The sequence below is a fragment of the Gregarina niphandrodes genome, assembly GCF_000223845.1.
Source record: "Gregarina niphandrodes unplaced genomic scaffold scaffold00006, whole genome shotgun sequence".
Taxonomy (NCBI): domain Eukaryota; phylum Apicomplexa; class Conoidasida; order Eugregarinorida; family Gregarinidae; genus Gregarina; species Gregarina niphandrodes.
In genome coordinates this window covers 228,438-250,133 of record NW_011645777.1, presented here as the reverse complement: position 1 = coordinate 250,133, position 21,696 = coordinate 228,438, and the positions used below count along the sequence as shown (strand labels likewise).

The window sequence follows — 21,696 nt, the reverse complement described above, 5'->3', positions numbered from 1 at the left end:
CTTCTCTACCAACGGTAAACTAATCAACCGCCACGATTCGCTTTCCTACAAACATTGGAATAAGGGTGGCATTCCATACTTCACAAACTCCTTTACCACACTTTTCTTGCTTTCGATGCAAATGTTCCAAAAGTACTCCCTATTTGTGTCTGATCCGAAAGAGTCTTTCCACTCCCACTGAGCTCTAGTTGACTGGCTCGCTCTCACACGGGAATAAATATCTTAGGCGATATGTCAATTGCGCTCATTATAATGTTTGTCGTAAAAATTATAACCAACCTCCGAGTCGTTGGACACGTGTACTTTTATGGGGCACATAATCTTTCTCCATTCTGTTCGATGGATGCAAGTATCTCATCCAGAAAGTCCCCGTTCTCGTTAATAAGTGGGGAAGTATGTGGTGTGATGTGTTGGTCGCCACCAGCAAGTTCGGCTTCAATTTCGGTGATATCAAGGGACCCGAGGACGTCGGTCCAGTCACTATCGGCGATTTCTCCCGTTTCGGTAATATCAAGGGACCCGAGAGCATTGGAGATCCATTCAGGTGAGTTGGTGGTTTGAGTGAGACACTGGTCGAGACACTGGTCGAGACAAGAGGCGAGGCTGGATTGATTGTCTCTAAATATCTGTTCGACCATGGCTTCGACGTCTGCACGGTCGCTGTCATCGAGAGGTAGGGGCTTCTGCTTCTTCGCTGGCACTTCCTCCGTTCTGGTCCAGGAGACGGGTGATGGGGTCTGAGAGTCGGGCGTTCGAGTCCAGGCGACGGGATTTTTGGTCATTGCTTGGAACTGCCTGGCGTTTATTTTGATGGCTTCGAATTCGTTGGTATACCTGTCGACGGCAGCGAGTTGTTCCATTAGCAATTCTCGTCGGCGCTCCACGGGCATCTTGCTGAGTGCAGGGCGGTCAACACATTCTGGTCGAAGTACTTCGACCGTTCGAAGACACAGTGGCTTGGCACCTGCTACGGGTGTGTAACCAAGTGTGTTTATACAAAAGTCCACGAGGCGTTGGACGAAGGCTCCTTGAAGGTCGGTGCCACCTTCTGCGACCTTTGCTGCATGCTGCAACAAGCAGCCCGTGACCCAGTGTCCGGCTTTGCGTAGTTCGATTACTCTGTAAAGTTCTTCCCGGAGGGGCGTGGCAACATCTCCGAAAGGTGTGGGTAAATAAGCGGCGATGATAGCGCCTAGTTCGAGTAGATGATAGTCGCATGACGAGAATCCTTCGAGCCCGATGGTGCGCAAATGACGCCAACTCTCTTGTGACAACGTCTCATGTAATGCGAGATACGCATCAAAGGATGTCCTGAACAACTTGGATGTCAACTTTGTTACACCCACACGTGACGGGACATACACCGCCACGTTACGCACATCTTCAGCTACAGAATCACACGGCCCCACTTGACTCCATGTTGCCGGGTCCCAAGGACGACTGTCTGATACTACCGCGCTTCGAGACCGAGACCGCCTTGACGGAACAGCCAGACCATTGTAACCATCCTTGTCCAACGGTACCCAATACTGACGAGCCCATTTCACCTCAGGCGGAATTGGCGATAGCTCCTTCCACCAACCCGGAGTCCACGAACCCAAACCGACTACCTCTGCCTTCTCCAATTCCGCATCGTCCAACTCCGGCGCCAGGTGCACCTTCACGCGGGCTTTTAACGGAACGTACTCCGCCAGGTGCATCTTCACAGGTGAGTTCCGAGCGGATAACGTCAGAGGTGAATTCCGAGCGGATAACGTCAGAGGTGAATTCCGAGCGGACAACGTCAGAGGTGAAGCAGGCGCTGGAGGAACGAAGGGAGAACCGCACGCGGAACCGCCGGCAGGCGAAAAAGGCTGTATTGAAACCGGCGGCGAAGGCGGCGTCTGGCTCTGGAACGAGACGGGTGCGGGAATCGAGGGCCGCGAGCCACTCAGGTTCGAGGGCCGCGAGCCACTCAGGTCCTCGGGCTCTGGCCCTGGGATCTCGGGCATGTTGGCGTCTCCGAAAATATTCGTCGACGGAAGTCGTGCGGGCACCGAGACGGTCAAATTGAGCGCTTCTGACTGTGTCACGTCCATCGGCGAGGAAATTCGCAACTCGGATAACGCGTCTGAGACCAAAGTTCTGGGGGTCGCAGGACGTTTGCGACGCACTGCGGAGCCTGACGCCACCGTCAAGTCCATCGGTCCTACCGGTGACGGGGCTCTCACGCAGACCAGATTTAGCGGAGAAGTTGACTCCACCTGCGACTGCTCCACTGAGTCCGAACGTGAGTGCGAATCGAGCACCATATCAGACGCGACCACACACTGTAGAGAAGGCGACTTTAGAGACGGCGGTTCTACAGCCATCGACTCCTCAGGGACTGACTCCTGAGGGACTGACTCCTGAGGGACTGACTCCTGAGGGACTGACTCCTGAGGGACTGACTCCTGAGGGACTGACTCCTCAGGGACTGACTCCTCAGGGACTGACTCCTCAGGGACTGACTTCACCACAGTCTCCGGTTTCGGCATTTTCCGCGCCGGCACTTTCCGCGCACTGACCACCGGAGCCTCAGTCTTGGTCGTTGCCGAAGCGCGTGCGCTTCTTGTCATGACGCGGTCGGCTGCGACGGGCACAGCCGCACGCATGCTGCGCGTCATGCCACGCAACTCCGCTGTAGTTGATGCCGCCGTAGTTGATGCGGCAGTGGTTGATGCGGCAGTGGTTGACCCGGTCGTCGTCGGTTTGTTTTTCTTGGTGGCGGCGCGTTTGGCCTGCAATAGTTTCCGACGAGTCGAAGTCGATACAGATGAGATTCTTTCACGCACAACCGGCGTGGATATATGCATCCGGTCGGATGTGGCCAAGACAACGAGACTCCAATGCAGCGGATCATGGTCCTTTTGGACGCTCTCAACAACTCGCATCTTCGATAACCTCCTCGATAAAAAATTATAACCACGCCGGCCGGCCGGCCGGCCGGCATGGTGACCGACACTGGCGAAATCGGAATACTATTCTGGACGCAGCACCGCTGGGAGGATATTCCTGGAAACAATATTTCCATAAGAGGGCCGGATGTAAATGGGAGCGATGGTTCGTTGATCTGTGTCCTTAAAGTTGTACAAAAAAGAAGCTTGCACCAGACGAAGTTTTTACCGGCCGTTCGTTATTTTCAATTAAGACCGCCGGGCAGACCATGAATTGGCCCCAGATCATGGCTTTAGTCCATGGCTTTAGACCATGAAGTTTCCATCATGAAGTTTCCATCATGGAGTTTCCACCATGGGGTTCAGACCACGAGCTTCAAGGTTGATCGGCGTAGTCTCCCGAGTATATCCACGCTGAGCCTTCTCCTGCTGGGTAGCCTGCTGGCTTTGGTGGCGATTCGGGTGCCGTCCATTCCGGTCCCGCCCATTCCGGTTCCGCCCATTCCGGTTCTGTCGGTCCCGCCCATTCCGGAGCCGACGGCGGCAGTGTCCGGTTTTGTTCCGGATTTTTTTCAGACGGCGTTTGTGACCAAGTGGTCGTTCCGGAGCTTGTCCAAGTGGTCTCGATGGCCGATGACCATAGTGTAGAGTCATCCATCCAGATAGAATCAGACCAGGTTGGTTCTTCGAGTTTCTTGGTCTTAAGGAATATGTCAGAACACACTTTCAGCATCGGTTTAGTCGTTGTGCTTGGTTGCAAGGCCTTGCGATTTCCAGTCTGGGTAGTCTCAGTCTGGGTAGTCTCAGTCTGGGCAGTCCCCATCCTGGTCTTAGCGTTTCTCCTTTTTTTGGCGGGCGGCTGCTCAGTGTCAAGAGTCAAGTTGGGTTCCGTCTGGCGCGTTATATTTCCGGATAACGTTGTCGATCGGTTCAAGGAAGGATTTGTCTTGATCGATTCAGGTCTCATCTTTGCGTACTGTGTTACGGTAAGAAGGGTGGTGGGTAGTTTTTTGAGAGTTTTTTGTCGAATACCGAGGTCGGCTGAGATACGATCGACGAGGTTGCAGCCGAGAATTGAGGCGCAGAATTCAATTGTACGTCCTAGAATATTTTTGTACAGACGAGTCGCCATTGATTCAAGTGGATCTTCATCTTCTTTTTCGTCGAGTGCGTACATGAGCTGTTGGATTGCGAAGGCTTCATCGTCGTCGGGGTCATCATCATACAGTCCGTTGAGTGCGTATTGCAACAAGCACGCGGTTACCCACACCTCGAGTCTACGTGGTCCACTTTGATCCGGTCCAGTTTGATCCGGTTGAGTTTGATGCGGGCGGCAAAACTCTGGACAAATTTGAGTGCTAACATACTCGTCAATTTTTCCGAATGGGGCCCGTACGTAGTAGGTGAGGATGTCAGCAAGTGTAAGTAGGTGAGAGCCACACATTTTGAAGTCTTCAGGACCTATCGTTCGCAATCGTTTCCAAAGGAAATCTGGAAGTGTGTTATGAATAGCACGATAAATTTCAAATGGAGTATTAGTCGAGCAAAATGTTGTTGGAGCAGGTCTTGTAGGAATGTATAGTGCACGATTACGGGAATCGGTGGCATGTGAATCAACTGGACCTATCTCTGTCCATAGCCTTGGATCATAACCCGTTCGTAAACAATCGGGCAATCTCGGACGTATACCTAATACTCCAAATTCCTCTTCATCCAATGCCAACCAATAACTACCCACCCATCTAGCTTCCCGCTCCACCGATGTCCGACCTAACCACCAACCTGGTACACGCTGAACCAACTCCTTACCCACCCACCAGTATGCAACACAATCATCCAACTCCTGTCCCGACCATTTCCAAGCCTGGTGTATCACAAACGGAGTTGAAACAGACGGAGTTGAAACAGACGGAGTTGAAACAGACGGAGTTGAAGGAGACGGAGTTGAAGGAGACGGAGTTGAAACAGACGGAGTTGAAGGAGACGGAGTTGGACATTGGTATGTCGACCCAGCACTTGAAGGTGGTAGAACCATCGTTGAAGAAGCTGGTAGAACCACCGTTGAAGAAGGTGGTAGAACCACCGTCGACCCCAGGGCAGTGAGTGAGGCGGTCTTAACCGCGGCGGTCTTAACCGCGGCGGTCTTAACCGCCGTTTTGGCAGCGGTAGTCGTACTGGTGGCTATCGCCTTCGTCTCTGTAGGCTTGACGGCGTTTCCACAAAAGGTGTCTCCCGTCGTCGTCTTGATCGCGTCTGAAATTGCCAACACCAAATAGCTCCAACGCGGCTCCCTACGGCGGCTTGCGACCACTCGGCCGGACGCCCTTAGTTGCCTTCCTAGTGTTTGCCCAGCCATGACTCGCATCTCGTACGATAAAAATATTCCCGCGGCCGGAACGCCATAACAGCTTCAGCGAGCGCTTTTCCGTGGAGGTTCGACCCACCCTTGGCGGCAGTGGTCGTAGTTATCCCACCCGTAGTTAGCGGCAGGTAACCCCGTCGCCTTGACGACGTTCAACGGCGCCTTGACGACGTTCAACGGCGCCTTGACGACGTTCAACGGCGCCTTGACGATTACTTTTACCGTTTCGGTCATGGTTCCATTGGTCATGGTTCCATGGGTTATGGTTCCATTGGTCATGGTTCCATGGGTTATGGTGGCGTTGGTTATGGTGGCGTTGGTTGGTGTAATTTGGTGGTGGTTATTTTGTAATAAAAAAGTGTGTGTGTGTGTGTGTGTGTGGGCACACTATGAATAAATTATTGGAGTTGAAGGCAGCGAATGAGAGGTTGGAGAATTATGCTCGTAGTTTGGAGTATCATATAAGTCAGTTGGTAGCTTTGCCTGGTGGTCGTCGTAGTTTGGGTTACATGTTGGAGAGTCAGCGTGAGTTGGAGACATCTTTAGAGGAGAAGAGTGAAGAGTTGCGTAGCGCGATGGTAGAGTTGGAGGAGAGGAGTGGGGAGTTGAAGGAGAAGAGGGTGGAGATTGAGGAGTTGAAGGATGCTGGTGTAAGAGAGCAGAGGCGAGTGTATGAGGAGTTAGAGGCAGCGAAGAAAGGTTATCAAAAAAGTTACGAGTGTGAAATGAACCGTCTTAGAGAAGAATATCGGCGTCGATTGGAAGTTGATAAGCAAGAAATAATGCGTGAGTTTGACCGATTACGATGTCATTTGGAATCGGAATATGATAGTAGAAGAGTGCGAGAAAAGAATGACATAGATCAGTTGAAAAAAAAATTAGATGGAGAAAGAGAAGATTTGAGGCAATTAAAAACTGAGTATGAGACACGAAAGAAAGAATTAGAGTCAACAACAAACCGTCGTATTGAACAGATTCAATTACAAGCAGAAGAGTCTCGTCTTCAAGCGGAAGAGGATCTTATAAACATGAAACTTGATCATCGAAAAGAAATTGATGATGTTCGTGATAATTATGATAAGCTTATAGCAAAGATGAATGAGACATCTAATTCAACAGTGGCACAATTAACTTCTGAAATTACTCTATTAAATAAACAGGGTATGACACTAACAGAAAATTTAAGTCGACAAGTTGATATATTGAATCATGAGAAAGAACATCTAAATCAAGAGCTACAATCACTTAATGAGAAGCATAATATCTTTATTAAAACTTTAAATCAAACTCAAGTTAAACAATTACAAACACTTTATGAATTATCAAGAACTAAATCTGAAATTGAATATTGGAAAACACAACATGAGTATGAAACTTCGAATGTTAAACGACTTAACAACAACCTTCAATCGATTGAACATAAGTATGAATCATTGAGATCATCTACTCTACCAGAATTGCAACAACAACTTGAAAATATATCGGAAATAAATAATGTATTAAAACATAAAAATCTGGAATTACAAAAATACAATGAACTTTATATCGCTACATTAAAACCTGCCATCACTATTGCACTCTGTCAAAGAGCTGACACCATCAACAAACCTATCAAGAAACTCATCGACAATATTACCACACCCATTGGTCAACGACTCGTCCATCACTCTCCAAAATGAATCATGCCTGCCTAACCGAGGACCACAACCCAAACCAAGGACCACAATCCAAACCGAAGACCACAACCCAAACCGAAGACCATTCTCTCCCTCTCAGAGAGAGAGAGTTGTCCCCTCTCATACCAGCATATCGATAGAAAATGTTTTGCCCACACAATGAGCGCATACCAATGCGCGCATACCAATGCGCGCATACCAATGCACACATACCACACACTACATATAATCAATTAATTTCCTACAATAACCATGTCCTCGAATAACCAGACACCATCAGCTAGCACTTCGGTCGCACACCCTGACGCTTCTTTCCCTTTCCTGCACTGCGTGGCTATCTAATCCGTTTAGTATCGCTCCCAATGGTCGTCGTCGTCGCTGGCACAGTGGCGTGGTTATTGTGGAGGTCTCTATTACGGCACTCATGGACTTTTTATTCCTTCTTACCCCGGGCAGCACTACTGACCTCCCACAGTCTCCTCCCCTTTCGGCGATGCGCTTGTATCCTCTCTGCGCTTGTTGTCTCAACAACCCTTTTTTTCCCTGTTAGGATTATCTATCTCCCTGGCGGTGGTGAGTCTGTGGTTACGTCGTCACCAACCCTCACGAATATGGTCCCAGTTTCCGTTTGAGTACCTAGAGCGTCCGCACGTGTGTGCGTGTTCGAGCTTGCACACTGTCGGTTTCGATGGTCGGCTTCGATGGTCGGTTTCGATGGTCGGTTTCGATGGTCGGTTTCGATGGTCGGTTTCGATGGTCGGTGTTTTAATTTAATTTAATTATTTTAAATTTTGTTTTTAAAAGTCATGCGAGGGTGCCGAGGCGAAGCGAATTATTGGCGGAAGCCGTTGCTGGGAATGAGTGTGTTGATGGCTGGACAGATTGTCATTGTGCCGACGAATGGGCGCGATCAACTGACGTGTGGTCTGGCCGCTGAGGAGAAGCGCGTGGTCTATCAGTGCGTGCCATTGTCGGTGCTGGGGTCTCTGTTACCGAAGACGCTGGAGGCACGACGTATGATGGACCTGCGGTCGACGGTGGTGAGGATGACCGAGGCCGCGCGACGAGAGCACCGACTAGCGGTCGGCCGGAAACATCCTGGACTCAGCTCGGAGCAACTCGCCAAGGCCAGAGAAAAATTGAGACAGGCCGCATTAGTCAAGCAGGGAGATGCCGACAGGGCCAGAGATGAAGCATTCGCCAAACTCTGCGTGGAGCATTTTGACAGGATCAGGCAAGCCGAATTAGCCAGAATCGAAGAAGCCGATGACGACGCCACAAACCGGTCACCGCGAAACGTGTCGGATGATGATGCATCAAACATGAGCGCTGCATCGCACTCTAGCTGTGGCTCAGACGTGAGCGGTCACAGCTGGGTCGCCGCCGGACGGCCAGATCCGGGTGTTGAAAATTTGCGGTCGCTTGGAACCCCGCCGACGGCCGAAGAGGAGGCAGATGAAGAGGCGCGTGAGACAGCCAGAGCGGCGTTCTTCGCCATGCTTCGGGAAGGAGATGATAGCCAAGGAGACGATAGCCAAGGAGATGATAGCCAAGGAGATGATAGCCAGTCTGTGGCGGGCCCAACTGACGACAATGAGGACTCGCACATAAGCGCAAGGTCCAACATAAGTGCAAGGTCCAACATCAGCGGTAGGTCCAACATCAGCGGTAGGTCCGACATCAGCGGTAGGTCCGACGTGAGCGGTGGGTCCAACGTGAGTGCGAGTACGTATGGCGATTCTCAGAGCAGTGACGCGCGCGAAAGGAGTGCGGAGGAGTTCAATGCGTTCTTCGAGAACGAGATTAATGAGTATGTCTCGGAGGGAGAGGAGTCTCGTTCTCAACGTCGTTCTCAACCAGCTTGGCGGACTCGGCATGGGCCGCCTCCGATTGAGAGGTTGCGAACTGTAGCCCGAGTGAACTTGAATGCGGAGTTTGGGGCTGAGCCGGAGTTTGCTGTGGACCCGTTTGGTGAGCGGCTAGATGCGGCTGACAGGGATCGGATTGTGTCGAACTTGCTCGAGTGGCCAACTTGGACGCTGGGTGCGGTTGCATTGGGTGGAGACAAGTTGCGCAGTCGTGGGCACCGTCGTCTTGCGGGTGAAAGAACACGGAAATTGTTGGAAGAACGCGCGCAAATAATCTGGCCTGTGGCGACAGCACCGACGGTTGAAGCGTTAACATCTTTGGTGAAGTACGAGGATGTCGCAGAAGAGTGTCGACGCCGTGTGAATTGGTATTGGGAGCACCGCCACGACGCCAAACTGTTTACACGCAAGACGGGTTGCGGTGTGGATCGTTGCGACAAAGTCTACGAAGGCTCCTTCTTCCCGGAGTTGGATAAAGACGAAATCTTCATCGCACTCCGCACAGTACAACGTCGACCGAGACGCAAGTCGCACAGTCCCCCCAACGTTAATTGGAGTAAAGCGAACTGTCCTGGCGTAACCTTGGGGCTAGCATCTCGTTCACGAAAGCTTGCAATCAGGAACTTCAGACACCTACAATCAAACATCAGCCAAGGCCGCGCTTTCAGACACAGTATCGGACGCATCGCAGACGCCGTCATACCCGGTGTGAGCGGCGCTCTTCTCTGCAAACCATCACAAAAGGAACCTCGTACACTTACCCCACGGAAGATTACCCCACGGAAAAAGTTCGCTTGCTAATTACACCGTAAAATTGACGACCATTCATCTTTTTCTGACCGGAATACACATAGAGAAGTTAAGTACACAGTTGGTTGGGGTGTGTGGTGCAGCACACGTGTGTGTGTGTGTTTGATCCACTGGGAGTGTGTTTCTAGTAGCTATAGTTTCATTAGAAGGCAGTTGGTTCCTTGAAAAAGAAGCGACGTGCTTCCCGCCCCTGATTCTGCACCTGATTTTGCACCTCCCCCCCTTGGTACTTCCACTGCCTAATTGGCCATACCACCGAAGCCAGTTGGTCTGGCAGGTTCATCTACGTATGCTTCGAGGTATTCTGTCATGATATGTATGGCTCTAGTTTGTATGGTGGTCTTGCCAATGAATTGTAGTTTTTCTAATTTAGGGAATGCTTCTGCCTCTTCGAGTTTTTCAGCATAAGGGTTGCAAGGTAGGTTTTCGTCTATTTGACGTTTTTTGCCAACCTTGAGTATGTTTTCAATGGCTTCGAGAGCAATGCCAGCGACTTTTGGATCGATTGCGTCGAGAACAGATACAAGTGGTCCAATGCATTCGGCATCAACAACAGCTCGTACCTGTTGTTCAGCGCCACCAGAGGCGGCATTAGCGACGCACCAGGCTGCTTCCCGGCGTACTTCATAGTCATCATTGGCTAGTGCTTGTGCTATAACAGGTAGAACTCCAGCTTCAATAACTTCCTGGATCTGAGTTTTATTTCCAGCTGTTACATTGCTGAGAGCCCAGCATGCTTCTTTGCGTATAGGTTTCATCGAGGCTGTAAGCAGTTCCTTAAGTTTCGGTATGCAGCCGTAGCTTATCATAGTTTGTGTCTGTGTGTCGTCACCAGTGACAATATTACCTACAGCTCGTAATGCAGGTGTTTGAACGAGATGTGAACGATGACTTAATAATTCTACAAGTCTGCCGCAAACTCCGTTGCGGATGATCTCATTAATGACGTTACTATTGGGTCCATTATTAGTATCACTCATGTAACTGATTGACCAACATGCGTCTGTGATTATTTCAGGGTCATTAGAGTATAGAAGTGAACGAAGAACTGGTAAAGCTTCACGAACAATCTCATACGGCTCAGCCATCGGACCTCTACAAAAGTTACTCAACGTCCATGTAGCATAACGCAACAAATACATCCTACTCGTCTGATCCGTTTGTCTTAGTTCGCGCAAAATAGGGAAGAAACCACCTGCCTGAATTACAGCATCACGCAACTGTCTGCAGTCCCCAGCGATGTTACCCAGCGCCCAAACACTCTGTTCCTTAACCTGTAGGTGCTCAGAATCCAACAATCTCACAAACTCAGGTATCGCACCCGCTTGTACTACTGCACTCGTCTGAGCAGAATCACCACTCGCAATGTTAGTCAACGCCCATGCCGCTTCAAATTGCACATCTGGCCTTGAATCCATGCGAAGCAACTCCATAAATCGAGGTACCAAACCAGCATCAATCACTGGCTGGATAGGTGGATTGGAATGTAACGACAACATGTGGCGAATCTCCTTCGCTGCCTCACACTGTCGATCTCTATCATCTGATGCCAATGCCTCACATACCTCCACTGGTATACTCGTCACTGAACTAGCCTCTTGAGATACAACACCCGGCGCCGGCGATGCTTCCATCCTCTTCTTATTCAAACGAGCCTCACGGGCCGCCTTACGGATCTGCACCTGCTCACTCTCACGCAAACGCAACGGATCCTCAAACGACTTCTTAAAGTCCTTCCGCCTCGTATCAATACGGCTCTCCATTTCTCTTATACAATCAGCGTCACTATTTTTATATTCCACGCACGCCGCCTTAGGAATTTACAACAACGTAATTTACCACGAGCTAATATACGTAACCAAAAAAAAACCAATCCCGGGCCATAGCGGAATCAACAGCAGGGGGTCGTCAAAAATCAGAAAGCACAACACAAAAGGCACAGCATAATAGGCACAACATAATAGGCATCACGGACCTTAAACCTCACGGACCCTGAGCCTCACGGAACCTAAACATCACGGACCCTGAGCTTCACGGAACCTAAACATCACGGAACACAAGTGGGGACCAGGCATAGTTTAACACACGTGTGTGAACACACGCGTGTGTGAACACACGCGTGTGTGTGTCACTTTGTTGGGCCGCTGGGTGGCATGGTTGTTTCTCATTTGTGTTTGATTAATATGTTGGGTCACGCGGGTTCAAGGAAACATGGGCAAGAAGGCGCTCTTATTCTAGGTTCTTGCTTCCATTTAGAAAGTTTATCGGCTGGTGTGTCTAGTGAGTTTGATGGTGGTTGTATCCGTGTGTCAAGGTCGAGTGTCGGAGAACGAATGTTTGAAGTGAAGCTCAAGTCAGTTGGTGCTAAACCATTGGGTCAAGGACTACGTCTCATATGTTCGATAGGCGAAGCGGATAGTTCGGATCCAAAGCAATTTACTGACCTGAATTGGGTAGCAAGACGGGCACGAACATTAAAGGTAGTTACGGAAGATGGGAATCCGCCGGATATTTCGGACCCCATGCTTAAGGAAGTATTCCGCAATATTGTATTTGTTAGTTGCCGCGAGGTTGGCCTCTATCCCCATCAGGTTGGTGTGCCACTTGTTATGTCCGTTATGCGTGAAATATTCCAGAACTATCTTGACTCCTTCACCGTCAAAGCATTCCTTGACGAATACAAACAGGACATCCAACAACATGACCAATGGCAGACTACAAGTCGTAAACTCCATCAACTAGCACGTGACCACGTACTCAATCGTCAACCCGAAAATGAAACCTGGTCGAATGATATAGATTCAGACACAGATTCAGACGCAGATTCAGACACAGATTCTGACGACTTCATGATCCTGGAAAAATGCACAACTGCACAAGAGAAAACCTGGCTCACAATACCCACTGCGGTCAACAACATAATACGACCCGTGACCGACATAATTGGTGCAACCTGGCGCTGGATACACCAAGACACCGAAGTTAGTGATGATGACAACTTTTGATGTGGCCATGATGTGAGTTTTGTTGGGTCTTAGGGTTTTCGGGAAGCTCTAACTCGTAAGTTTAGGGTTTAAAAAAAAAAAAAACCAGGGTAAGAATTCGATGCTAGGTTCACGACTTGGCTCTAGAAGGCCAGTAGTTACTCTTTTGGGCGCATGTTTTCGTTACGATACTTTTTCGCCTGTTGATGTGGATGACCATGTGGATGACCATAGGTATGATTTGGTGAGGACAAGTGAGGTGGACACAGTTGTGACGATCGTTTCTATTCATTGCTTGAAGAAAGAGGGGAGAGACTGATGTGCTTAGTATCTAAAGATGATCTGCCTACAAATGCTGAAGAGCTAATGGAGGGTCGTCAGTACACGGACCTACGTTGGATTGCGTGCAAGTCACGAAGATTCCAAGTCATCACTGATGATGGGCTTGCACCGAATCTTAGAGATCCTGTTGTACGTGATTTCTTCCGAGACATCATCTTCCTCAACTGTCATGAGATAGGTCTTATTCCTCATCAAGTTGGTACGGTAAGAATCATGTCAGTTCTGAAAGAGATGTTCAGCCGATATCTTGACTGCCCCATCACTACTGAGTTCATGAAGAGATATGAGGCCGAAATAAACGCACAAAATCGAGGACCATCTACTTCCAACCAAGAACAAGATTCGAACGAAATACTTTCGGGTGAATCTCGGGCTAATTATCTAAACAAACTTTCCAACTGGATCTCGACTCGAAGTGAACTCAATGTCGGGCAAATGTCATGGGACACTGCTGCACTCTTGAACGGCGATAACTTGTCGGAAAACTCCATGCCAGCTGATTGCCATGAAGAAAAGACAACCGATCAGGGACTGGGAAAGTGGCTTAGTGACACCGGCACTGCTGCTGCTACAGCTGTAAACGACACCCTGAAAAATAACACCTGGAGGAATGAGATGATCGAAATTATCCGACCAGTATCCAATGCAATTGGGGCGGCATGGCTATGGCTAAACGAAGATGTGTAATAACTTGTAGACCTCACTATTATTACGGGACCTTTTTCATAACCCGTTGACCGACCACTAGCCTCATGACTCCGACCACTAGCCTCATGACTCCGACCACTAGCCTCATGACTCCGACCACTAGCCTCATGACTCCGACCACTATGCTAGTCGGTCATTCATTACTGTCAACACAAATTCACATAAGGTTTCACAGCTCAAAAAACCAACCGTGCGTGTGTGTGTGTGCACACACACGCACAATATTTGACGGTTCTTTATTTGGAGCATATAAAAATGTTAACGATGGAATTGTCATCTAATTCGATCTCTGCCTGAGCCAGAATCGGTAAGGAGGGCTGTGTCTGTATGATTTTTAGTTCCCGTTTGAAAGTGGATTTGAGCATTTCTTCTAGATCAATAAGTATTTCGGATTTGATAAAGGCAATATTTTCGTTATCTTCAACTTTTAATCCGGCCTCCTTACGTAATTTTTGAAGTTTGTTGACAATTTCTCGACAGTAATATTTTTGTTTCAGTTCTTGAGTTTGTTCCAAGTCAGCAACCATGACAACATCTGAAGCGCATTCGACGGCGGTTTTATCATCATCGTTGAAGCCCACAGGTGTTCTGTTGATGAGTAGATCTTCTGGTAGTAGTATGATTTGAGGATCGATGGGAATTGATCCGTTATTTTCTAGTTGACATAGTTGTTGATGTGTTAGTTTTTTGATAGCTGGTCCTAAGGTAGCGAGTTTGTTGCCATATTTTGTTGCTAGTAATCGTAGGTTTGGTAGAGCACTTAATTTGATATGATCATTCTCTAATTTGAATAGTATTTGAAGAGTATTTAATTCTTGTTTGATATATTTTTGGAATGATGATGATGTTTGAAATTCTTTTATTAATTCATATTTACCAGACATTATAATAATCTGTTTAAGACATTGTTTCATACTTATATGTTTACGATCACGTAATTGTCGTCCTAAAATAATAATATTTTGAAGACTTGATATTTTTTCTTCCAATCGTTGATTTATAAGTTCTTCTTTAACTTTAGGAAACATTAAATGATGTATAGAATCCATCACATTATTATCTGAATTTATAATCTTAAGTTGTTGGTAAAGATATTCTGACATGAATGGTGTAAATGGTGCCATAAGAGTAGTAAGTATAAATAATACATGATATAGAACCGAGAGGGATATAAGAGGATTCGAACCACCACCACCTCGCATACGTTCTCGATTAAGTCTAATATACCAATTTGTCAATTGATCCATAAATTGTAATAATTGATGACATGAAGTATATAATCTGTAATTATTCATTTCAGCTGTAACATAACTCACCAATGAATTAACCTTTGATATTATCCAGTAATCCAACTCATTCAACTCATCATCATCATCATCATCATCATGTTCCCCGGTTGTCAATTCACGGGTTGTCAATCCCCCGGTTGTCAATCCCCCGGTTGTCAATTGATCAAGATGATAAGGTATGAAACGTTTACCAATACTTAATTCATAACGAGTAATTTCTTGGCAAAGGAATCGTGTGGAATGATACCATGGTAGTAGAATATTTTTACAAATATCTTTTACACCATCTTCTGTAAATCTAAGTGATTCAGCTTTTAATACAGGTGAATTAATAAGATATAATCTAAGAGCATCAGCACCATATTTACTAAATATTTCATCTGGTGGTGGATAATTCTTTAAACGCTTACTCATCTTCTTACCATCTTGTGCTAATACTAATCCATTTACAATTAAATTCTTAAAAGGTGCAGAACCAAATAATGCACAACTGATTACTGATAGAGTATAAAACCATCCACGGGTTTGATCTAATCCTTCTCCAACAAAGTCCGCTGGGAATGACTTTTCGAAATTCTCTTTATTTTCAAATGGATAATGTTTAGAACCATAAGGCATCGAACCTGATTCAAACCAACAATCGAAAACTTCGTCCACACGATGCAATGGTGGATACTTCTCAGTCTCATTATTACGAGGATCAGGTATCGTCAATTGGTCAATAAAGTGTCTATGTAGATCATTTATACATTTTCCTGTACATGCTTCAAGTTCTTCACGACTGGTTATACACTTTATAATTTTACCATCTTCTGATACCCAAAGTGGTATAGGTGTTCCCCAAAATCGATTACGACTCACACACCAATCTCGACTGTCTGCAAGCCAATTATGGAAACGTTTTACTTGTATATGTGGTGGTATCCAACGTGTTTCTTGATTATTAATAATTAATTTGTCTTTTAATCTTTCAACATTCACAAACCATGATGGTACAGCTTTGTATATTAAAGGTGTTTCCGAACGATAACAATGTGGATAACTATGTACTATAGAACCATCAAATAATAAACGTCCTCGAATCTTAAGTTCCGAACGAATAACTTTGTCTGCATCCTTTACATGTAAACCTAACAACGTTTCATCTACTGGCTCTATCAAACAACCCCCGTCATCCACATGACATGGTGACTCACCACCCTTCTCTATCACTCCATACAACAATGCCACACGCGCATCATCCTCTCCAAACGCTGGTGCACAATGCACTATACCTGTACCACTCTCAGCCGTCACATAACCATCTACCATCACACGCCAAGCACGACCTGACCAGTAAGACTTTCGCGAAAAGCAATCGTACATCGGCTCATAACATAAACCCGACAATCGCGCACCTAACACACCTCGTAACAACCAACTGTACTTCGGCACATCAACAGCTACCACGGCAGATGTGTCCATCTGCTTCCCCGGTGTCGTCTCCTTCCTGACGCTTTCTTTGTCCTTCGTCTTACTCGCAGACTTCGTTTTCGTCGCAGACTTCGTCTTCGTCGCAGACTTCGTCTTAGTAAGCTTAAGTTGGGCCAAAACTTGCGGCGCTAACAATTCAGCAACCCAAAATTTACGGCCTGTCTCCATCACCTGGAACAGGCCGTACTCAAGCTCCGGGTGTACTGTCAATCCCATGTTGGCCGGTAGGGTCCAGGGTGTGGTGGTCCAGGCTAAGAATTCCGAGCCGGTGATGAGCTGCAGCTCTGTAGCGTTGAATCGCGCGATGGCGGCTGTCTCGGCCGGAGAAGCCTCGGTGGATAGGCGTAAGGGAAAGGAAACGATGATGCTGGGGTCGCTGACATCTTTGTAGTTTTGACCGGCCTCGAAGTTGGACAAAGGTGTAGAGCACGCAGTGCTGAACGGCATGACTTTGAAATCTTTGTACACAAGTCCCTTTTCAAACAACTGACCGAACACCCACCAAACAGATTCCATAAAGGACAAGTCCATGGTCTTATAACCATTGTCAAAATCAATCCACCGTCCCATCCGTTCCACTGTACTCTTCCATTCAGTCTGATACTTCATTACAATGCCACGGCACTCCTCATTGTAATTAGCGATACCTATTTTCTCAATCACATCATTGCGCGAACGCACACCCAACTTCTGGTCTATCTCGTACTCCACAGGTAGACCATGGCAATCCCAACCGAACTTTCGTTCAACGTGATGCCCTGTCTGATGAGCATAACGAGTCACCACGTCCTTTATCGCACCCGTCAGAATGTGGCCATAATGAGGTAACCCTGTAGCAAATGGAGGCCCGTCATAGAAATTGAAAGCTGGCTTGCCCAAAGACAACTCTATTGAACGCTCGAAACACGAATGTGTATTCCAGTACTCTAAAATCGCCGTCTCGTTCGCCGCAAAGTCTGGACGCTCGCTTATCACCTCTTCGTACGTACGCGAACCCATTCCCCGCCGACTTTGATTTTTTTTTTACCAACTCGAAACGCGTAAAGACACACAGACGAACAGAACAACCAACCAATCAGGCACCCAATAGGCAGAGAAAGGAAGGGAAGGGAAGGGAAGGCAGCCAACAGGCAGGGAAGGGAAGGGAAGGGAAGGCCAACAGGTAGGGAAAGGTGGGTAATGCTCATCGAAACTATTTGAAGTAAAGCACCCAGTTATGTAAATAATCTGCTATTGTTGGAGCCAGTGAACTTAAAGACTTCAAAACCACCTAGAAATAACGTGTCCGACATGTAGGCACAAGGGGGGATAATGTACAAGGGGGGTAATGTACAAGGTAGATAATGTACCAAGGGGTCTAAGGGAGGTATGGTCGGGGTCATGCACAAGGAATCATAAGGTTATAATTATTTACGTCGTGAGTTAAGAACTGAATCGAGAGTATATCGTCTTTGCTGAAATTAAGTCTCCCTAATCCTTTGCTGAGCATGAGGTGCTGTAGAGTGGCTTCATTGTTGGTTCTTGTTTGTAAGTGTTTTCTAGTATATTGTATGTCTTGTATAGATGTATTACTAACTAGTTGGAAGAGGAGTTTAAGTTCATAGGACGTTTTCTTAAGGTTGAACCAAAGTGTAATTATGCGTATGACAAGAGTGATAAAAGTATTGCTACTTATGCCTCCCAGAGCGTAAGTCATTTCGTTAGTAAGACGCATGGGAACCCGTGCGAAAGGTTTAGGATCGTTGCCGAGAATATATCCGTAGTCGACATGAAACATACGGCCGTCCCGAGTAATCATCAGATTATCCAGATGACGATCTCCCACTCCCATGATGTAGGTAAGCACGCAGTGGGCAGCAAGCGACTCAACAAAATTGATCTTGTTGCTCTTAGAAGAAAGGATATGACTCAGCAATGGTGTGTGCCCTTTCCCGAGCGAAGAAAAGGCCATAGACCCATCCACGAACTCAATATAACCTTCCTCACCAGACAATGGCAACACCCTGTACCGGTCCAGATGTGTACGTAATCCGAACACACGTGTGCACACATCATGCTCTACAACTCGCAACACATCAACCACGTAACAATCCTGCCGCAAATCGTCATTCAACTTGTACAAAAGCCGGAAACCTGCCCACTCACTCTGACTCAATTCCTCCCACTCCTCCCGCGGCGAACTCACAATCGAATCAATGTCCAACGTCCACGGCTCCTCCTCCGACTCGGAAGGAGGTCGTTCTCGGTCACCAGGCCGTTCTCCATCGCCAGCCCCTTCCCGGTCGCCGGACCGCTCTCGGCCGCCGGACCTATCGGAGGCTCGCAGCCTCTCCCGCTCTGGATCTCGTTCGGACCCAAAGAGGTCGCTAATTAAAGAAGTAATGTCCGAGCCGCTTTCGGACATACCATCGCTTGACACGGACCCTCCACCGTTGGTCTCCTCTATAGCGGTTTCGTCATTACAGCTTTCGGTGGCAACCGGCGACCGGCTCGGGTGCCCACAATTGGGTTGACCGCAGTTCGGGGGCTGGGCGGAGCTAGGGGGTTGGTCACAATTGGGTTGCCCACAATTGGGTTGCCCCGCTCCGTGTTGACCGACTCCGTGCTGACGGGGATCGTGGGTGCAGCTTGGTTCGAATTTGTGGGTCACGCAGTCAATAAGCATGGGGTACTTTGAACTACGAATAACCACTGAGCGCTCGTAATTGAGCGAATCGAACATCTGCATGGGCTGAATGGGCAACGGAAAACCGTGTTGGGCGGTCGGGGAGAAGGCGGAAGAGGTAGCCAGTCGGCTCTCTTGGCGGAGGTAACGGCCAAGAGGCGACTCTGAGTTTTCCAACTGCGTTAAGGCGGCGGCAGGAGCCAGGGTTATGGTCTGGAGCAAATCCCGCATCCGCGTAGTCTTTTGAATGGCCGTATCCAGACGCTGCGAAGCTGCCTTCAAACGAGTCGAAATGCTGCCAAGCGTGTCCCGGAATTGCGCCTGCGCAGCGAAACATTTGACGATACTTAAGCAAGATTCGCAACGTAGACCGGACCCGAGCTCGATTGTCTCCATTTCCCTGAGTAATTCAATTGCCCAGCTTTGATTCTCGCTTGCGATCATCCATAACGTATTCAATAGAAACGTCATCAGTTCTCCAAACGGCGCGCACACGCGTGTGCACACATCTTCGAGTCCCAAAATATCCCCGGCGGCGGCCGGGGAGCCGCTTGCTGCTGCTGATGTGCCCTCAGCGGTTGATGGCCCCGCGTCAAGTGAATGGAAGGCCTGCAGGGCTTGCAACAGGCACTGCCGCACCCACTCTCGGCATATGCTGGCTTTTTGAGGATTCGAACAGCAATACTGGATGAAGAAGTAGATCACCCGTGTCCGAACGCCCCAAGAGCAGTACAGCGTCATCAGGTTGCCTACCAGCCGCGTCCGCAGCCCGGGGTGGCTCACAGCTAGTTGGTTTACGTCTGCGTTCATGACGAGTTCAGTTAGCAGCGGCTTGATCTTGAGCAAGTTGTGTGAAGCATACACCTCAACCAACCGCAGGAAGCAAGCCTCGCTGGGCAGCCCCGATCGGGTTGCCAAGTGTGCCACGGTGTCCATTACTCGAACCAGGACTGTGATGTTCGTCATATTGCGATGCACCAACTCTAAAATGCCAAGACCGCGAATAGGATATGGCGCAGAACGGAGGGACATTGGGCGAGGGGAGATTCGAGTGGGTGGTGCGTACCATTGGCAAGGTCTAGGACGATGGAGTGGTTGCGGTTTGCATCCCAGCTTTTTTTGAGTTCGGTGGCAATTTTTGAAGAGGTGTTTCCGCCTTTCTTATATGGGCTCCTCTTTACCTTGATAATGTGTTTGCAGGAGCTGCAGCGGAAGTGCTTGGCAAAAGACCATTTGTGCTGCACGGCCAGGTGCAGATACGGCACGCTCACAGTCGCTTTGGTGCGCACCTCCTCCATGTCCTCCAGGTCGATGTTGTACTTCTGCAATAGCGCCGCCGCCCGTGGTTTCGGGTTCCAGCGTGTGTCTGGTGGTGACCGACGGGGGTTTGCCTGTGGTTCGTTCGGTGAAAGGCCGTTGCGTATTGCGGAGCTTTTTCGGAACTGGTTGCTCAGTTCGAATACGGTTCCTCTCATTCTTTCGGGACGTACCTTCAGGTCCTGCTTCAGTACTGACCGTTCAGACTGGATTTTCAACAAGTGGCCTTCATACGTCGAGCAGAACTGGGTCATTTTGACCGCCACGGGTTCGTCCCGTACCACGATAACAGCGGGGCCTGCAGCCGGTGGCAGAGGCAGAGGTGGCAGCACCGAGTAGAAGAAAATGCCTTGACCTTTGTGTAACACTAACCACTTGATTAGGCCGATACACCGGATGTTGTCCTCGGTTAACAGCAACTGCTCCAGACTATCAGCCACTGACCGGTAACCGGTGGTTAAACAACAAATTCTTCGCGACGGCACAAGATCTTCCAAGCTCCCCTGTGCTCGAAACACGATTCCGCCCCGCTGTGGTCCTCGATCCCCTCCCCGCTGTGGTCCTCGATTCCCCATTCCAGATCCTGGTCCGGATGGTAACAGGCAGTGGTCCTTAACTACTATACGTACCTGTCCGTCTTCACAATTAACCGGTCTTATGGATGTCAGATCCAAGATACTTAAACACGTGTTTACAGCCTGAATCCACCCCAAATTGCCCTGTGACTTGATGCCTGTTGTCGATTTATTGTCGGTTCCCTTGGCTGGCGAAAATGGTTGAGTCTCCGCATCGGAAGGGGACAAGGATAGGCAGGGTAGGATTGCTGATCTGGACCCGAGATGAACGTGGGCCGTTGATGAGGAAATGGACCCCTTGGGTAGTATGAGGAATTCAGGGCGGATTTTCATTGACAGAAATGTTTGCGGTAGGACACTTCCCTGTTCCACACACGATTACACGTGATGGGTGTGGTGTGTCACAGTGTGTCACAGAGCGACGGGTGTTTCGTAGACTGCACGACCGAGTGGGTACGCGCAACAGAGCGGGCCGGGCACTCTCAATGACGCGTTGCCCACGTCCCATAACCTCTGTCCGCGACAACTGTCCGAGTCGACCACGACCTTTGGGAAGCTCAAGTGTTTCTTGAACAACGTCGACAATAAGAACCCCTCCTTGTTCCGTATCCGAGTGAACGATTACCTCTACCGTAAGCACTTTTTGTCTCTTCCCGGGCGGGCTTCTCTCCCCCGCCAATTCCCGCTCCCTACCCTACCCCCCCCCCGCCAA

At 48.6% G+C, this 21,696-nt stretch overlaps 12 protein-coding genes across 12 annotated transcripts; 5 read left to right on the top strand and 7 right to left on the bottom strand.

The window, feature by feature from the left end:
- Positions 1-305: 305 nt before the first annotated feature.
- GNI_045720 (hypothetical protein) lies at positions 306-1,700 on the bottom strand (the record flags this gene model as incomplete). The annotated part of the gene is made up of 2 exons (XM_011131294.1): positions 306-1,387; positions 1,505-1,700. 2 exons carry the CDS (start codon positions 1,698-1,700, stop codon positions 306-308), a joined length of 1,278 nt encoding a protein of 425 aa, XP_011129596.1.
- Positions 1,701-1,989: 289 nt separating this feature from the next.
- GNI_045710 (hypothetical protein) lies at positions 1,990-2,943 on the top strand (the record flags this gene model as incomplete). Its single annotated transcript, XM_011131293.1, has 2 exons — positions 1,990-2,269; positions 2,483-2,943. 2 exons carry the CDS (start codon positions 1,990-1,992, stop codon positions 2,941-2,943), a joined length of 741 nt encoding a protein of 246 aa, XP_011129595.1.
- A 348-nt stretch (positions 2,944-3,291) lies between these two features.
- On the bottom strand, positions 3,292-5,280 carry GNI_045700 (hypothetical protein; the record flags this gene model as incomplete). The annotated part of the gene is made up of 1 exon (XM_011131292.1): positions 3,292-5,280. One exon carries the CDS (start codon positions 5,278-5,280, stop codon positions 3,292-3,294), a length of 1,989 nt encoding a protein of 662 aa, XP_011129594.1.
- A 45-nt stretch (positions 5,281-5,325) lies between these two features.
- Positions 5,326-5,556, bottom strand: GNI_045690 (hypothetical protein; the record flags this gene model as incomplete). The annotated part of the gene is made up of 1 exon (XM_011131291.1): positions 5,326-5,556. The coding sequence occupies one exon, from the start codon at positions 5,554-5,556 to the stop codon at positions 5,326-5,328; it is 231 nt and encodes a 76-aa protein (XP_011129593.1).
- Positions 5,557-5,666: 110 nt separating this feature from the next.
- GNI_045680 (putative viral A-type inclusion protein) lies at positions 5,667-6,956 on the top strand (the record flags this gene model as incomplete). The annotated part of the gene is made up of 1 exon (XM_011131290.1): positions 5,667-6,956. The coding sequence occupies one exon, from the start codon at positions 5,667-5,669 to the stop codon at positions 6,954-6,956; it is 1,290 nt and encodes a 429-aa protein (XP_011129592.1).
- An 803-nt stretch (positions 6,957-7,759) lies between these two features.
- GNI_045670 (hypothetical protein) lies at positions 7,760-9,622 on the top strand (the record flags this gene model as incomplete). The annotated part of the gene is made up of 1 exon (XM_011131289.1): positions 7,760-9,622. One exon carries the CDS (start codon positions 7,760-7,762, stop codon positions 9,620-9,622), a length of 1,863 nt encoding a protein of 620 aa, XP_011129591.1.
- A 248-nt stretch (positions 9,623-9,870) lies between these two features.
- GNI_045660 (importin subunit alpha) lies at positions 9,871-11,394 on the bottom strand (the record flags this gene model as incomplete). The annotated part of the gene is made up of 1 exon (XM_011131288.1): positions 9,871-11,394. The coding sequence occupies one exon, from the start codon at positions 11,392-11,394 to the stop codon at positions 9,871-9,873; it is 1,524 nt and encodes a 507-aa protein (XP_011129590.1).
- A 420-nt stretch (positions 11,395-11,814) lies between these two features.
- GNI_045650 (hypothetical protein) lies at positions 11,815-12,636 on the top strand (the record flags this gene model as incomplete). The annotated part of the gene is made up of 1 exon (XM_011131287.1): positions 11,815-12,636. The coding sequence occupies one exon, from the start codon at positions 11,815-11,817 to the stop codon at positions 12,634-12,636; it is 822 nt and encodes a 273-aa protein (XP_011129589.1).
- Positions 12,637-12,981: 345 nt separating this feature from the next.
- Positions 12,982-13,644, top strand: GNI_045640 (hypothetical protein; the record flags this gene model as incomplete). The annotated part of the gene is made up of 1 exon (XM_011131286.1): positions 12,982-13,644. The coding sequence occupies one exon, from the start codon at positions 12,982-12,984 to the stop codon at positions 13,642-13,644; it is 663 nt and encodes a 220-aa protein (XP_011129588.1).
- Positions 13,645-13,901: 257 nt separating this feature from the next.
- GNI_045630 (isoleucine-tRNA ligase) lies at positions 13,902-17,426 on the bottom strand (the record flags this gene model as incomplete). The annotated part of the gene is made up of 1 exon (XM_011131285.1): positions 13,902-17,426. One exon carries the CDS (start codon positions 17,424-17,426, stop codon positions 13,902-13,904), a length of 3,525 nt encoding a protein of 1,174 aa, XP_011129587.1.
- A 379-nt stretch (positions 17,427-17,805) lies between these two features.
- On the bottom strand, positions 17,806-18,831 carry GNI_045620 (putative phosphatidylinositol 3-kinase; the record flags this gene model as incomplete). Its single annotated transcript, XM_011131284.1, has 1 exon — positions 17,806-18,831. The coding sequence occupies one exon, from the start codon at positions 18,829-18,831 to the stop codon at positions 17,806-17,808; it is 1,026 nt and encodes a 341-aa protein (XP_011129586.1).
- Positions 18,832-20,075: 1,244 nt separating this feature from the next.
- GNI_045610 (hypothetical protein) lies at positions 20,076-20,663 on the bottom strand (the record flags this gene model as incomplete). The annotated part of the gene is made up of 2 exons (XM_011131283.1): positions 20,076-20,414; positions 20,583-20,663. The coding sequence occupies 2 exons, from the start codon at positions 20,661-20,663 to the stop codon at positions 20,076-20,078; spliced, it is 420 nt and encodes a 139-aa protein (XP_011129585.1).
- Positions 20,664-21,696: the final 1,033 nt, after the last annotated feature.